Consider the following 13,896-nt stretch of genomic DNA (forward strand, 5'->3'; position numbering starts at 1 on the left):
CTGGAAAGGGAGAAAAAAAAGAAAATTAAATAACAAGAGTCTAAACCGTAGTGGGGGGGGTTCTAAGCTGACATGTGGAATTGTTAGAAGATGATCATACCATAGGCAATTTAGATATTTAAATTGAATTTTAGGACCCCTTTAGTTTAGGTATAAAACTAATTATACAGTACCAGTCAAAAGACACACCTACCAATTCCAGGGTTTGTCTTTATTTTCTACATTCTCGAATAATAGTGAAGAAATCAAAACTATGAAATAACACATATGGAATCATGTAAACTCAGCAAAAAAAGAAAACGTCCTCTCACTGTCAGCTGCGTTTATTTTCAGCAAACTTAACATGTGTAAATATTTGTATGAACATAACAAGATTCAACAACTGAGACATAAACTGAACAAGTTCCACAGACATGTGACTAACAGAAATGGAATAATGTGTCCCTGAACAAAGGGGGGGTCAAAATCAAAAGTAACAGTCAGTATCTGATGTGGCCACCAGCTGCATTAAGTACTGCAGTGCAGCTCCTCCTCATTGACTGCACCAGATTTGCCAGTTCTTGTTGTGAGATGTTACCCCACTCTTCCACCAAGGCACCTGCAAGTTCCCGTACATTTCTGGGGGGAATGGCCCTAGCCCTCACCCTCCGATCCAACAGGTCCCAGACGTGCTCAATGGGAATGAGATCCGGGCTCTTTGCAGGCCATGGCAGAACACTGACATTCATTCCTGTCTTGCAGGAAATCACACATAAAAATGAGCAGTATGGCTGGTAGCATTGTCGTGCTGGAGGGTGATGTCAGGATGAGCCTGCAGGAAGGGTACCACATGAGGGAGGGGGATTTTGCCTTTTGCCTTGATGACAGCTTTGCACACTCTTGGCATTCTCTTAACCAGCTTTAAGCTTTAGGAACAGCTCAAATAAGCAAAGAGAAACGACAGTCCATCGTTACTTTAAGACATGAAGGTCAGTCAGTCCGTAAAATTTCAAGAACTGAAGTAAATGCCTTAGACATAAGTAACAGACACATCTCAACATCAACTGTTCAGAGAATAATGTGTGAATCAGACCTTCATGGTCGAATTGACGCAAAGAATCCACTACTATTGGACACCATTAAGAAGAAGAGACATGAGCAATGGACATTAGACCGGTGGAAATCTATTCTTGGGTCTGAGTCCAAATTTGAGATTTTTGGTTCCAACCGCCGTGTCTTTGTGAGACGCAGAGTCGGTTAACGGATGAGCTCCACATGTGTGGTTCCCACCGTGAAGCATGGAGGAGGAGGTGTGATGGTGCTTTGCTGGTGACACTGTCTGTGATTTATTTGGAATTTAAGGCACACTTAACCAGCATGGCTAACACAGCATTCTGCAGCGATATGCCTTCCCATATGGTTTGCGCTTAGTGGGACGATCATTTGTTTTTTAACAGGACAATGACCCAACACACCTCCAGGCTGTGTAAGGGCTATTTCACCAAGAAGGAGAGTGATGGAGTGCTGCATCAGATGACTTGGCCTCCACAATCACCCGACCTCAACCCAATTGAGATGGTTTGGGATGAGTTGGACCGCAGAGTGAAGGAAAAGCAGCCAACAAGTGCTCAGCATATGTGGGAACTCCTTCAAGAAGACTGTTGGAAGAGCATTCCAGGTAAAGCAGGTTGAGAGAATACCAAGAGTGTGCGAAGTTGTCATCAAGGCACAGGGTGGCTACTTTGAAGAATCTCAACGAAAAAACATATTTTGATTTATTTAACACTTTTTTTGGTTACTACATGATTCCATATGTGTTATTTCATAGTTGTGATGTCTTCACTATTATTCTACAATGTAGAAATGTAGAAATAGTTTGTCCAAAACTTTTGACTGATACTTTATAAATAAATGATTAGATAAATATTGAATTTGGCCTTTACTACTGTGTGTGTGTGTGTGTGTGTGTGTGTGTGTGTGTGTGTGTGTGTGTGTGTGTGTGTGTGTGTGTGTGTGTGTGTGTGTGTGTGTGTGTGTGTGTGTGTGACCAGATCTCCACCCACTTTTGGGAGATATTGGAGCGGTGCCTGAGACAGCGTTTTCCCGCTATCAACAAAACACCAAATGGTGTTGTACCCTTCTGATAGAGTTCCAGTGTCGCGCCCTGACCTTAGTATTCTTTGTTTTCTTTATTATTTTGGTTAGGTCAGGGTGTGACATGGGTGATGTATGTTTTTTTTATCCTGTCTAGGCGTTTTGTATGTCTATGGGTGTTTTTTTACTTGTCTAGGTGTTATGTATGTCTATCGTTGCCTAGATTGGTTCTCAATTAGAGACAGCTGTTTATCGTTGTCTCTGATTGGGAACCATATTTAGGCAGCCATTTTTCCTTATATATATATATATATATATACCTATATATATATAGCGTCACGTTTGTTTAAGTGTTCTTCGTTAATAAATAGAAGAATGTATTCATTCTCCATTCAACAAACGTGACATCCAGACACTTGTAGAATCTATGTCAATGAGCATTGAAGCTGTTCTGGCGACTCGTTGTGGCCCCATTAAGAGACTTTATGCTGGTGTTTCCTTTGTTTTGGCAGGTACCTGTATGTTATGATCTCAGTGGCCTGCAGTATTTCTCAATGTCCTGTTGAGACAGCGCAAATAACAGTGTGTTATAATACAGCTCTTACAGTCATCATTAATCTCACACCCGTCATGTCCCATACCAACACACAAACATAACTTCCCTTATTAAATCGTGTGCGTACCATCGTCTTTATTCACATTTATACAATAGGCCTACTTATTCCAATGACGTTAAAGATCGAGACAAATGCTATATACCCGAATACATCAATTTTAATTTTAATTTTTATTTTACCTTTATTTAACCAGGCAAGTCAGTTAAGAACACATTCTTATTTTCAATGACGGCCTGGGAACAGTGGGGTTAACTGCCTGTTCAGGGGCAGAACGACAGATTTGTACCTTGTCAGCTCGGGGGTTTGAACTCGCAACCTTCCGGTTACTAGTCCAACACTCTAACCACTGATTACTTTACCATAAACATGAAACACAAATATTTATTTCACGATGCTTGGTTGCAATGTGTGGGTGAATCAATTAGTAAATGTACTGTATTTTTATTTTTAAATGTCCAGCAGCAGTCTTGATAGGCTCCACAGAGTGGAACTCCTGTCATCTCATGTCAACAAACAGTAGACAGGCTGCCTGAAGCAGTGATGTCACAAGGAGACAATGTAGCCAAGCCCAGGATTGGCCTTCAGCTCACCCACAAGTCCCTCTGTATGTAGGTAACCATGACTACCGCCTGCCAAAGGCTGCACTCTCAACAGCTCCCTGGCTCCCACAATCAGGGGCAACTGAAAGACAACAGTAGGGACAGAGCTATTGAACAAGAGAGGGCTTGAATAGCAAGGTAAGAGGCAGCTTTTCATATGGTATACTTACTTACTCACTAAAGATTCTGTTTTTTTTGGTTATGGGCAGTATATTTTAAAAACGTTTATTTAACCATTCTAAAATATGAGTTACTTCTTAGGGTGCTTAACAGTAGGCCACATGTGAACTGTATGTAGATGAAATACATTTACATTTACAGTGTACAGAAGGTTAATTCACACAGAAAACATTTAATATACATCCACATTTTGTTTTCCTTGTAAATATTTTTAAAATGTTTTTAAATTCTATTTGACTGCAACACAAACACAAAGCATTTGGAGTCCAGTCACAACGGTGTTATAATTAACCTCACTGCATTGTTAAAGATTGGGTGTGAACTCAGAGCAGAACAAACAAACACTGGAAAAGTCAAATGCATTTTTTTCCCCCCATGAATTGTGGTAATAATAGCAGACTACGAACTGCCACTAACATGAGACTCGATCAATCCTTGTCCCCTTTTTCCAACCCTCTGACCAGTGGATACAGTGTGTGCCCGGATGGACTTGGCCCAGCTATGGGGGGGTGAGAAGCGCGGCCTCTCCCACGTGGAAGGCAGCGACGACTGGGGTGATGAGTTCGGAGGACTGGGTGTTATACCCTTCAGTCATTCCCTCATCCCTCTCAGAGACTCTAGTCCACTCGTCCTCACCGATCTGGACATGTGGGACAGCAGGTCTCACTTTAAATCTCAGGTAAGGAAGGATTTGTGATTTATGTAGGTGACTTGTGATTTGTGTTATGGATGAATGATTTAGATCACGGTGAGACGATTTTTGAGTAATGTTTTGTTCTGTTAGTCCTTAGCGTGGAGTATGGCATGTAGGACTGGAGGGTTCCTCTCCAAAATGAGCACCGGGTGAGAGATTAAGCTTTTTTTTGTATCCTTAAAGACGTAATGTTGGGTTTTTTTATTTTTATGTACTTCTATTCAAAGCTGCACCTAGACTCTAGGTCGGTTTGAGCACTGCCTTTCACCTTTAAAAAGGTACGTTTACTCAAGCCGCTTGTATGATTTTAAACTGATGACATGTGTTTCATGTGTCCTAGCACCTCCGCTAATGGCAGAGACAGTGGCTTCAGCAGACAGAGTGACCCAGGGCTGGGTAAAAGAAGATGGCAGTCGATGTCTCGCCTGGCCCCCGAGGGCGCACCCCGGTCCCTCTCCCCTGTCTCCCCAGGGGTTGAGCTGAGAGCAGCCCTGGAAGAGAGTGGCTTTAGGTATGAGCATTTATAATGCCTTATAGCAAGGTACTTAGAGACATAATATATTATAACCCTTTATAATGCCTTATTATAATGTAATTAGAGAGACATAATATATTATAACCCTTTATAATGCCTTATTATAATGTAATTAGAGAGACATAATATATTAGAACCCTTTATAATGCCTTATTATAATGTAATTAGAGAGACATAATATATTATAACCCTTTATAATGCCTTATTATAATGTAATTAGAGAGACATAATATATTATAACCCTTTATAATGCCTTATTATAATGTAATTAGAGAGACATAATATATTATAACCCTTTATAATGCCTTATTATAATGTAATTAGAGAGACATAATATATTAGAACCCTTTATAATGCCTTATTATAATGTAATTAGAGAGACATAATATATTAGAACCCTTTATAATGCCTTATTAGATAGACATAACCTGCTGTATTATAAGCCTTATAACAAGGCATTACAAATATCATGGATAAATATATAAAGTCTCGTATACACTTATAAACCTGTAATAAAGCATTGTATCTGCAGGCGAGCAGAGCTGGTGCAGAGGCTGCGGGAGGCCCATGGACGTCTGGACAGCCAGACAGACCTGCTGAAGAACAGAGACCCACAGCCACAGCATAGCAGTGGTACTGCACAGCTGCTGGAGATGAAACACAAGGTAAGTGAGAAAGATCTCTGGACTTTAAAAAGAGATATTCTGCGGTTTATTGAATCAGAAGGTCTACTATCTCTGTGTACACTCTGAACTGGTCTTTAATGGTCATAATGTACTTTTAACTTCTACCCAGGACAGCCAGAGTCCCCTCTCAAGGGTTCTTCCTTCTTTGAAGTTTTTCAACACCATTGTACCTGCACTTGTTTTTTGGAGTATAGACCAGACTTTGTCTGGTCTTTGGGGTTCAGGCCAGACTTTGTCTGGTCTTTGGGGTTCAGGCCAGACTTTGTCTGGTCTTTGGGGTTCAGGCCAGACTTTGTCTGGTCTTTGGGGTTCAGGCCAGACTTTGTCTGGTCTTTGGGGTTCAGGCCAGACTTTGTCTGGTCTTTGGGGTTCAGGCCAGACTTTGTCTGGTCTTTGGGGTTCAGGCCAGACTTTGTCTGGTCTTTGGGTTCAGGCCAGACTTTGTCTGGTCTTTCGGGTTCAGACTAGGCCTTGTCTGGTCTTTGGGGTTCAGTCCAGACTTTGTCTGGTCTTTGGGTTCAGGCCAGACTTTGTCTGGTCTTTGGGTTCAGGCCAGACTTTGTCTGGTCTTTGGGGTTCAGGCCAGACTTTGTCTGGTCTTTGGGGTTCAGGCCAGACTTTGTCTGGTCTTTGGGGTTCAGGCCAGACTTTGTCTGGTCTTTGGGGTTCAGGCCAGACTTTGTCTGGTCTTTCGGTTCAGACTAGGCCTTGTCTGGTCTTTGGGGTTCAGGCCAGACTTTGTGTGGTCTTTGGGGTTCAGGCCAGACTTTGTCTGGTCTTTGGGGTTCAGGCCAGACTTTGTCTGGTCTTTGGGGTTCAGGCCAGACTTTGTCTGGTCTTTGGGGTTCAGGCCAGACTTTGTCTGGTCTTTGGGTTCAGGCCAGACTTTGTCTGGTCTTTGGGTTCAGGCCAGACTTTGTCTGGTCTTTCGGGTTCAGGCCAGACTTTGTCTGGTCTTTCGGGTTCAGACTAGGCCTTGTCTGGTCTTTGGGGTTCAGGCCAGACTTTGTCTGGTCTTTGGGGTTCAGGCCAGACTTTGTCTGGTCTTTGGGGTTCAGGCCAGACTTTGTCTGGTCTTTGGGGTTCAGGCCAGACTTTGTCTGGTCTTTGGGGTTCAGGCCAGACTTTGTCTGGTCTTTGGGGTTCAGGCCAGACTTTGTCTGGTCTTTGGGGTTCAGGCCAGACTTTGTCTGGTCTTTGGGGTTCAGGCCAGACTTTGTCTGGTCTTTGGGGTTCAGGCCAGACTTTGTCTGGTCTTTCGGGTTCAGGCTAGGCCTTGTCTGGTCTTTGGGGTTCAGGCCAGACTTTGTGTGGTCTTTGGGGTTCAGGCTAGGCCTTGTCTGGTCTTTCGGGTTCAGGCTTGGCCTTGTCTGGTCTTTGGGGTTCAGGCCTGGCCTTGTCTGGTCTTTTTGGGTTCAGGCCAGACTTTGTCTGGTCTTTTGGGTTCAGGCCAGACTTTGTCTGGTCTTTGGGGTTCAGGCCAGACTTTGTCTGGTCTTTGGGGTTCAGGCCAGACTTTGTCTGGTCTTTGGGGTTCAGGCCAGACTTTGTCTGGTCTTTTGGGTTCAGGCCAGACTTTGTCTGGTCTTTCGGGTTCAGGCCAGACTTTGTCTGGTCTTTGGGGTTCAGGCCAGACTTTGTCTGGTCTTTGGGGTTCAGACTAGGCCTTGTCTGGTCTTTGGGGTTCAGGCCAGACTTTGTCTGGTCTTTGGGTTCAGGCCAGACTTTGTCTGGTCTTTGGGGTTCAGGCTAGGCCTTGTCTGGTCTTTGGGGTTCAGGCCAGACTTTGTCTGGTCTTTGGGTTCAGGCCAGACTTTGTCTGGTCTTTGGGGTTCAGGCCAGACTTTGTCTGGTCTTTGGGGTTCAGGCCAGACTTTGTCTGGTCTTTCGGGTTCAGGCCAGACTTTGTCTGGTCTTTCGGGTTCAGACTAGGCCTTGTCTGGTCTTTGGGGTTCAGGCCAGACTTTGTCTGGTCTTTGGGGTTCAGGCTAGGCCTTGTCTGGTCTTTGGGGTTCAGGCCAGACTTTGTCTGGTCTTTGGGGTTCAGGCCAGACTTTGTCTGGTCTTTGGGGTTCAGGCCAGACTTTGTCTGGTCTTTGGGGTTCAGGCCAGACTTTGTCTGGTCTTTCGGGTTCAGACTAGGCCTTGTCTGGTCTTTGGGGTTCAGGCCAGACTTTGTCTGGTCTTTGGGGTTCAGGCTAGGCCTTGTCTGGTCTTTGGGGTTCAGGCCAGACTTTGTCTGGTCTTTGGGGTTCAGGCTAGGCCTTGTCTGGTCTTTGGGGTTCAGGCCAGACTTTGTCTGGTCTTTCGGGTTCAGACTAGGCCTTGTCTGGTCTTTCGGTTCAGGCCAGGCCTTGTCTGGTCTTTGGGGTTCAGGCCAGGCCTTGTCTGGTCTTTTCGGGTTCAGGCCAGGCCTTGTCTGGTCTTTGGGGTTCAGACTAGGCCTTGTCTGGTCTTTTGGGTTCAGGCCAGACTTTGTCTGGTCTTTGGGGTTCAGGCCAGACTTTCTGGTCTTTGGGGAGGCCAGACTTTGTCTGGTCTTTGGGGTTCAGGCCAGACTTTGTCTGGTCTTTGGGGTTCAGGCCAGACTTTGTCTGGTCTTTCGGGTTCAGACTAGGCCTTGTCTGGTCTTTTGGGTTCAGGCCAGACTTTGTCTGGTCTTTGGGGTTCAGGCTAGGCCTTGTCTGGTCTTTGGGGTTCAGGCCAGACTTTGTCTGGTCTTTTGGGGTTCAGGCTAGGCCTTGTCTGGTCTTTGGGTTCAGGCCAGACTTTGTCTGGTCTTTCGGGTTCAGACTAGGCCTTGTCTGGTCTTTCGGGTTCAGGCCAGGCCTTGTCTGGTCTTTGGGGTTCAGGCCAGGCCTTGTCTGGTCTTTCGGGGTTCAGGCCAGGCCTTGTCTGGTCTTTGGGGTTCAGACTAGGCCTTGTCTGGTCTTTTGGGTTCAGGCCAGACTTTGTCTGGTCTTTGGGTTCAGGCCAGACTTTGTCTGGTCTTTGGGGTTCAGGCCAGACTTTGTCTGGTCTTTGGGGTCAGGCCAGACTTTGTCTGGTCTTTGGGTTCAGGCCAGACTTTGTCTGGTCTTTGGGGACTTTGTCTGGTCTTTCGGGTTCAGGCTAGGCCTTGTCTGGTCTTTGGGGTTCAGGCCAGACTTTGTCTGGTCTTTGGGGTTCAGGCCAGACTTTGTCTGGTCTTTGGGGTTCAGGCCAGACTTTGTCTGGTCTTTGGGGTTCAGGCCAGGCCTTGTCTGGTCTTTGGGGTTCAGGCCAGACTTTGTCTGGTCTTTGGGGTTCAGGCCAGACTTTGTCTGGTCTTTGGGGTTCAGGCCAGACTTTGTCTGGTCTTTCGGGTTCAGGCTAGGCCTTGTCTGGTCTTTGGGGTTCAGGTCAGGCTTTGTCTGGTCTTTGGGGTTCAGGTCAGGCTTTGTCTGGTCTTTGGGGTTCAGGTCAGGCTTTGTCTGGTCTTTGGGGTTCAGGCCAGGTTTTGTCTGGTCTTTGGGGTTCAGGCCAGGTTTTGTCTGGTCTTTGGGGTTCAGGCTCACCACTCAACCCGTTTGTCCCACAGCAGCTGGCAGATGCAGTGAGTGCTCTTGAGCAGGAGAAGGAGGCAGCTGAGTTGAGCCGGTTTGATGAAGGTCGACGTCGAGGAGAACTGCAAGACAAGTGAGTGCAATGACTAAGCCGCTAAGAATGGCATTCATGGCATTGAATGAGTTCATGCCATTCCCAAATCCCAGTGTAGATGAACAGGACAGCTATTCACCATGCAGGGGCCATTTCCATTTCAATTCAGTCATTTCAGAAAAATATAATTTAACTTCCCGAATGGACTGAATTGAAATGAAATTTACCCCAACCCATGGTATTCACCTCAGTTTTCAAACCTGATATAAAGACCTCCCAAAAGAGACGTCAGTAAATTCCATTTATATGTACATCTGAAGGGTTCTTCGACTGGAGATGGACATGTTGAAGATGAGGTCAAACCTGAGTGTTATCAAACCTGCGGCCCCAAGAACTAACAACAACCCACTCAGCAGGACCTCACCTGTTACACAACAAGACTTGTTCAGAGAGGTACACTGTTTAAACCTCATTGGACAAAACTCTTTGGTCCCAGATCTGTTTGTGCAACTCCTCTGATTGTTGTCATAACGACCATAAGAGTTGATGCAGCACAAACAGATCTGGGACCAGGTGAATTGTGGATAATCTTGTTTAGAGTAAAACCCCACTTATGTTTCAACTTTAAGCAGCACTACATCCATATGGATGTGTCTGTGTGTCCGTGTGTCTGTGTGTCTGTGTGTTCGTGTGTCCCGTGTGTCTATGTATCTGTGTGCCCCTGTGTCCTTGTGTCCTTGTGTCTGTGTGTCCTTGTGTCCTTGTGTCTGTGTGTCCTTGTGTCCGTGTGTCCCGTGTGTCCGTGTGTCCCGTGTGTCTATGTATCTGTGTGTCTGTGTGTTCATGTGTCCATGCAGGAAAAGCACAGAACAGAGAGAGAGCTGTCCAGACTGAGAGAGGCCCTCAGAGAGGCCGAGGAGAGAGCAGAGGCCCTGGAGACAGAGAGAGACCTTCAGCAACTACACACCTCTAAAGAGGTTAGTCCAACAACTAGCCTCGTCTAATGTAGTTTCTGTCCCAAATGACACCCTGTTCCCTGTCGTGTCCACAACCTTTGACCAAGGATTAAAGGCCCTAGTCTGTCTGTGTAGTTTTGCCACCTCCTGTGTTCATTGTTAACATTTTATTTTATTTTAAATGCAACCTTTCTTTAACTAGACACGTCAGTTATGAACAAATTCTCATTTACAATGACGACCTACCGGGGAACAGCGGGATAACTGCCTTGTTCAGGGGGTAGAACCACATATTTTTACCTTGTCAGCTTGGTCGATTCGATCCAGCAACCTTTCGGTTACTGTCCCCAACGCTCTAATGAACAGGCAGCTTTTAAATCATTGATGTACATCAGGAGAAAAAGGGGTCAGAGAACACTTCCTTGTGGTACTCCACAGTTTACACAGACTCTTCTATTCCTATTCATTTGAGTATCTTTTCCACTCTGTGTCTCCAGCCCTGTTCTCTCCCTACCTCCCACTCTGTCTCCAGCCCTGTTCTCTCCCTACCTCCCACTCTGTCACCCCAGCCCCGTTCTCTCCCTACCTCCCACTCTGTCGCCCCAGCCCCGTTATCTCCCTACCTCCCACTCTGTCTCTTCAGCCCTGTTCTCTCCCTACCTCCCATTCTGTTCTCTAGCCCTGTTCTCTCCCTACCTCCCACTCTGTGTCTCCAGCCCTGTTCTCTCCCTACCTCCCACTATGTCTCCCCAGCCCTGTTCTCTCCCTACCTCCCACTCTGTCTCTTCAGCCCTGTTCTCTCCCTACCTCCCACTCTGTGGCCCCAGCCCTGTTCTCTCCCTACCTCCCACTCTGTCTCTTCAGCCCTGTTCTCTCCCTACCTCCCACTCTGTCTCTTCAGCCCTGTTCTCTCCCTACCTCCCACTCTGTGGCCCCAGCCCTGTTCTCTCCCTACCTCCCACTCTGTCTCTTCAGCCCCGTTCTCTCCCTATCTCCCAGTCTGTCTCTTCAGCCCTGTTCTCTCCCTACCTCCCACTCTGTCTCTTCAGCCCCGTTCTCTCCCTACCTCCCACTCTGTGTCTCCAGCCCTGTTCTCTCCCTACCTCCCACTCTGTGGCCCCAGCCCTGTTCTCTCCCTACCTCCCACTCTGTCTCTTCAGCCCTGTTCTCTCCCTACCTCCCACTCTGTCTCTTCAGCCCTGTTCTCTCCCTACCTCCCACTCTGTGGCCCCAGCCCTGTTCTCTCCCTACCTCCCACTCTGTCTCCAAGGCTACAAAACACACGCTGAAGCACTTTTCACCGACCTTTCTCTTCCTACCTCCTGCTCTGTTTCATCCAGGCTCTGAACCAGACAGAGGAAGTGAACCAGAGACTGGGTCGGGCCTTGCAGACCCACAGTGAGCTGCAGGACCAGCTGAGTGAGGCACGCAGTAAGCTGGGTCAGGCCACTCTGGTGAGTGGCAGGGTTGGGATCAATTCCATTTCATTTCAGGAAACCTTTGTTCATCACTCAAAGGGACATACAGCATGAACTCTAGTCCTGGACTAGAAAAAACATAGTCAATGGATGTTCTTTTTAATCCTGAGGACTGAGTTTAATCAGTGTTTGGGAAACCAACCCAAAGTCCTCTTTCACTTCACCGACTGGTCCTAACCACCCTCTCTGTCGAGCAGGAGAGGGACCTTCTGACCTCCAAGGTGTTGCGGCTGGAGGACAGTGTGGAGGACCTGAAGATCAAGCTGACCGGGGCCATGTCTGACAAGGACCGCTTACTGCAGGTCTCTATCCATCCTCTGTCTACTAGCTAAACACTGTGGCCCCATTCCTAACTTCACATCCATGCATGATGAGTTATCCTGCAAATCTTCCATTAACATCCAAAGCGTGATCGTGATCATCGAGATAAGGGCATGCATCTCGAGTATAACGATGCAAAGATCCAAAAGTATTTGTGCACAGATGCTTTGTCTTGATGAACACCTGCGTATGTTCTGTCATGTATGCGGTACAGGAGAAGGCAGACCTGCACCAGCATGCTCAGGATCTGGAGCTGCACTTGGAGAGGGCCCAGAGAGGCAGGGAAGGCTACACAGACCAGGTGTGTGAGCTCAGCAACCAGCTGGCTGAGGCCAAGGCTCACACCAACAGACAGGGGCAGGAGACTATGCAGATGAAACAGGAACTTCTGACTGTGACAGAGGTGTGAAGTTTGAAAGAACTTGGTTTGGTTATGGACTGTGATGTAGCAGGTTTAAAAAATTCTGGGAATACAATTTTAAAAAAGGTGAAACGTTTCTATTGAAACATTTCTGAAACGTTCCGTATATATTTACCAGAACAATGGACCCTAAAAGGTGAAACTTTCTATTAAAACCCTATTTCTGGTCCCAGTGCTGTACCTGTTGGTTCCACTTGTTGAGCTGAATGGTTTTGTACTCTGTTCCTTGCTTAAGTGTTCCGTATCCCATCTGAATGTTTAATCACATCTACCTCTTTGATATTGGACAGATGAATGAAAAGATGACATCAGAGCTGGAGATGGTCAGACAGAGGCTGGAGTCCTCATTGGCTCAGCTGCATGAGCTGGGGGCGGAGAGAGTCATCCACGTCAATCAGATCGCAGCTCTGGAGACGGAGCGCTCGCAGCTGATCGGAGAGAAGCAGGAGTTGACGAGTGCTATTGGACGGGATGGAAGACAGGAGGAGGAAGTGACAGAGTTGAGGGAGAGTTGTTGTCAGCTCAGGTGAGAGGAATAACAGACTGCAGATATAAATTTGGAGATCACCACTTGGTATAGCCTTATGTTCAAATCAACCCCTAACTGTGACCCCGACCCCTAGGTCAAGATCCTGACTGTATTGCCGCCACACTGGCAGTCATGAGTCATGACCGCAGTAAAATTCCACGTGACCGTTGAGTCGCAGTAATCTCCTCTTGTTCGCTTTGTACATGCGTTGGTAGTACCCAATTTACTAATGACCATCAGGTCCTAATGGCCTGGTACTCAGGGCTCTATTGTCCCTCCATCAGGTCCTAATGGTCTGGTACTCAGGGCTCTATTGTCCCTCCATCAGGTCCTAATGGTCTGGTACTCAGGGCTCTATTGTCCCTCCATCAGGTCACTAATGGCCTGGTACTCAGGGCTCTATTGTCCCTCCATCAGGTCCTAATGGTCTGGTACTCAGGGCTCTATTGTCCCTCCATCAGGTTCTAATGGTCTGGTACTCAGGGCTCTATTGTTCCTCCATCAGGTCACTAATGGCCTGGTACTCAGGGCTCTATTGTCCCTCCATCAGGTCACTACTGGCCTGGTACTCAGGTCTCTATTGTTCCTCCATCAGGTCCTACTGGCCTGGTACTCAGGGCTCTATTGTTCCTCCATCAGGTCCTAATGGCCTGGTACTCAGGGCTCTATTGTTCCTCCATCAGGTCACTAATGGCCTGGTACTCAGGTCTCCATTGTCCCTCCATCAGGTCCTAATGGCCTGGTACTCAGGGCTCTATTGTTCCTCCATCAGGTCACTAATGGCCTGGTACTCAGGGCTCTATTGTTCCTCCAGCAGGTCCTAATGGCCTGGTACTCAGGGCTCTATTGTCCCTCCATCAGGTCCTAATGACCTGGTACTCAGGGCTCTATTGTCCCTCCATCAGGTCACTAATGGCCTGGTACTCAGGGCTCTATTGTTCCTCCATCAGGTCCTTCTAGTTCTCTCATCAAGTGATCATCTGAAACAGGCCCTAGAGGCTAGATTTCTAGAGTTCTTTGGAAACTTTAGTTGTGAATAGTAGTTATCTCATCAAGTGATCATATTTTCACCCATTTAGACTGTTCAATTTAATATTGTCTGAACTATTATGCAAAATGTGTTTTGATTTAGAATGGCCCATTATCAAGCAGGGGGGAGGGAGTAATCAGTTTGCACCCCACTTGCTAA

At 46.8% G+C, this 13,896-nt stretch overlaps 1 protein-coding gene across 50 annotated transcripts in view; it reads left to right on the forward strand.

Annotated features, from left to right (window-relative positions):
* The first annotated feature begins 3,283 nt into the window (after window positions 1-3,283).
* Window positions 3,284-13,896, forward strand: part of LOC118374168 (centrosome-associated protein CEP250-like) — a 35,662-nt gene continuing 25,049 nt past the window's right edge. For 48 of the 50 annotated variants that reach the window (XM_052466596.1, XM_052466620.1, XM_052466604.1 and 45 more), the window contains exons 1-12: window positions 3,284-3,427; window positions 3,934-4,148; window positions 4,254-4,312; window positions 4,504-4,674; window positions 5,231-5,363; window positions 8,944-9,041; window positions 9,323-9,455; window positions 9,860-9,979; window positions 11,299-11,412; window positions 11,634-11,738; window positions 11,972-12,160; window positions 12,469-12,704. In XM_052466596.1, the coding sequence (XP_052322556.1) occupies window positions 3,954-4,148; window positions 4,254-4,312; window positions 4,504-4,674; window positions 5,231-5,363; window positions 8,944-9,041; window positions 9,323-9,455; window positions 9,860-9,979; window positions 11,299-11,412; window positions 11,634-11,738; window positions 11,972-12,160; window positions 12,469-12,704 (1,553 nt within the window). In that variant the 5' untranslated portion in view covers window positions 3,284-3,427; window positions 3,934-3,953. The remainder of the gene's footprint in view (window positions 3,428-3,933; window positions 4,149-4,253; window positions 4,313-4,503; window positions 4,675-5,230; window positions 5,364-8,943; window positions 9,042-9,322; window positions 9,456-9,859; window positions 9,980-11,298; window positions 11,413-11,633; window positions 11,739-11,971; window positions 12,161-12,468; window positions 12,705-13,896) is intronic. The other 2 variants (XM_052466649.1, XM_052466646.1) reach the window with 2 other exon arrangements.

The sequence above is a fragment of the Oncorhynchus keta genome, chromosome 17 (genome assembly GCF_023373465.1).
Source record: "Oncorhynchus keta strain PuntledgeMale-10-30-2019 chromosome 17, Oket_V2, whole genome shotgun sequence".
In the NCBI taxonomy this organism is placed as follows: domain Eukaryota; kingdom Metazoa; phylum Chordata; class Actinopteri; order Salmoniformes; family Salmonidae; genus Oncorhynchus; species Oncorhynchus keta.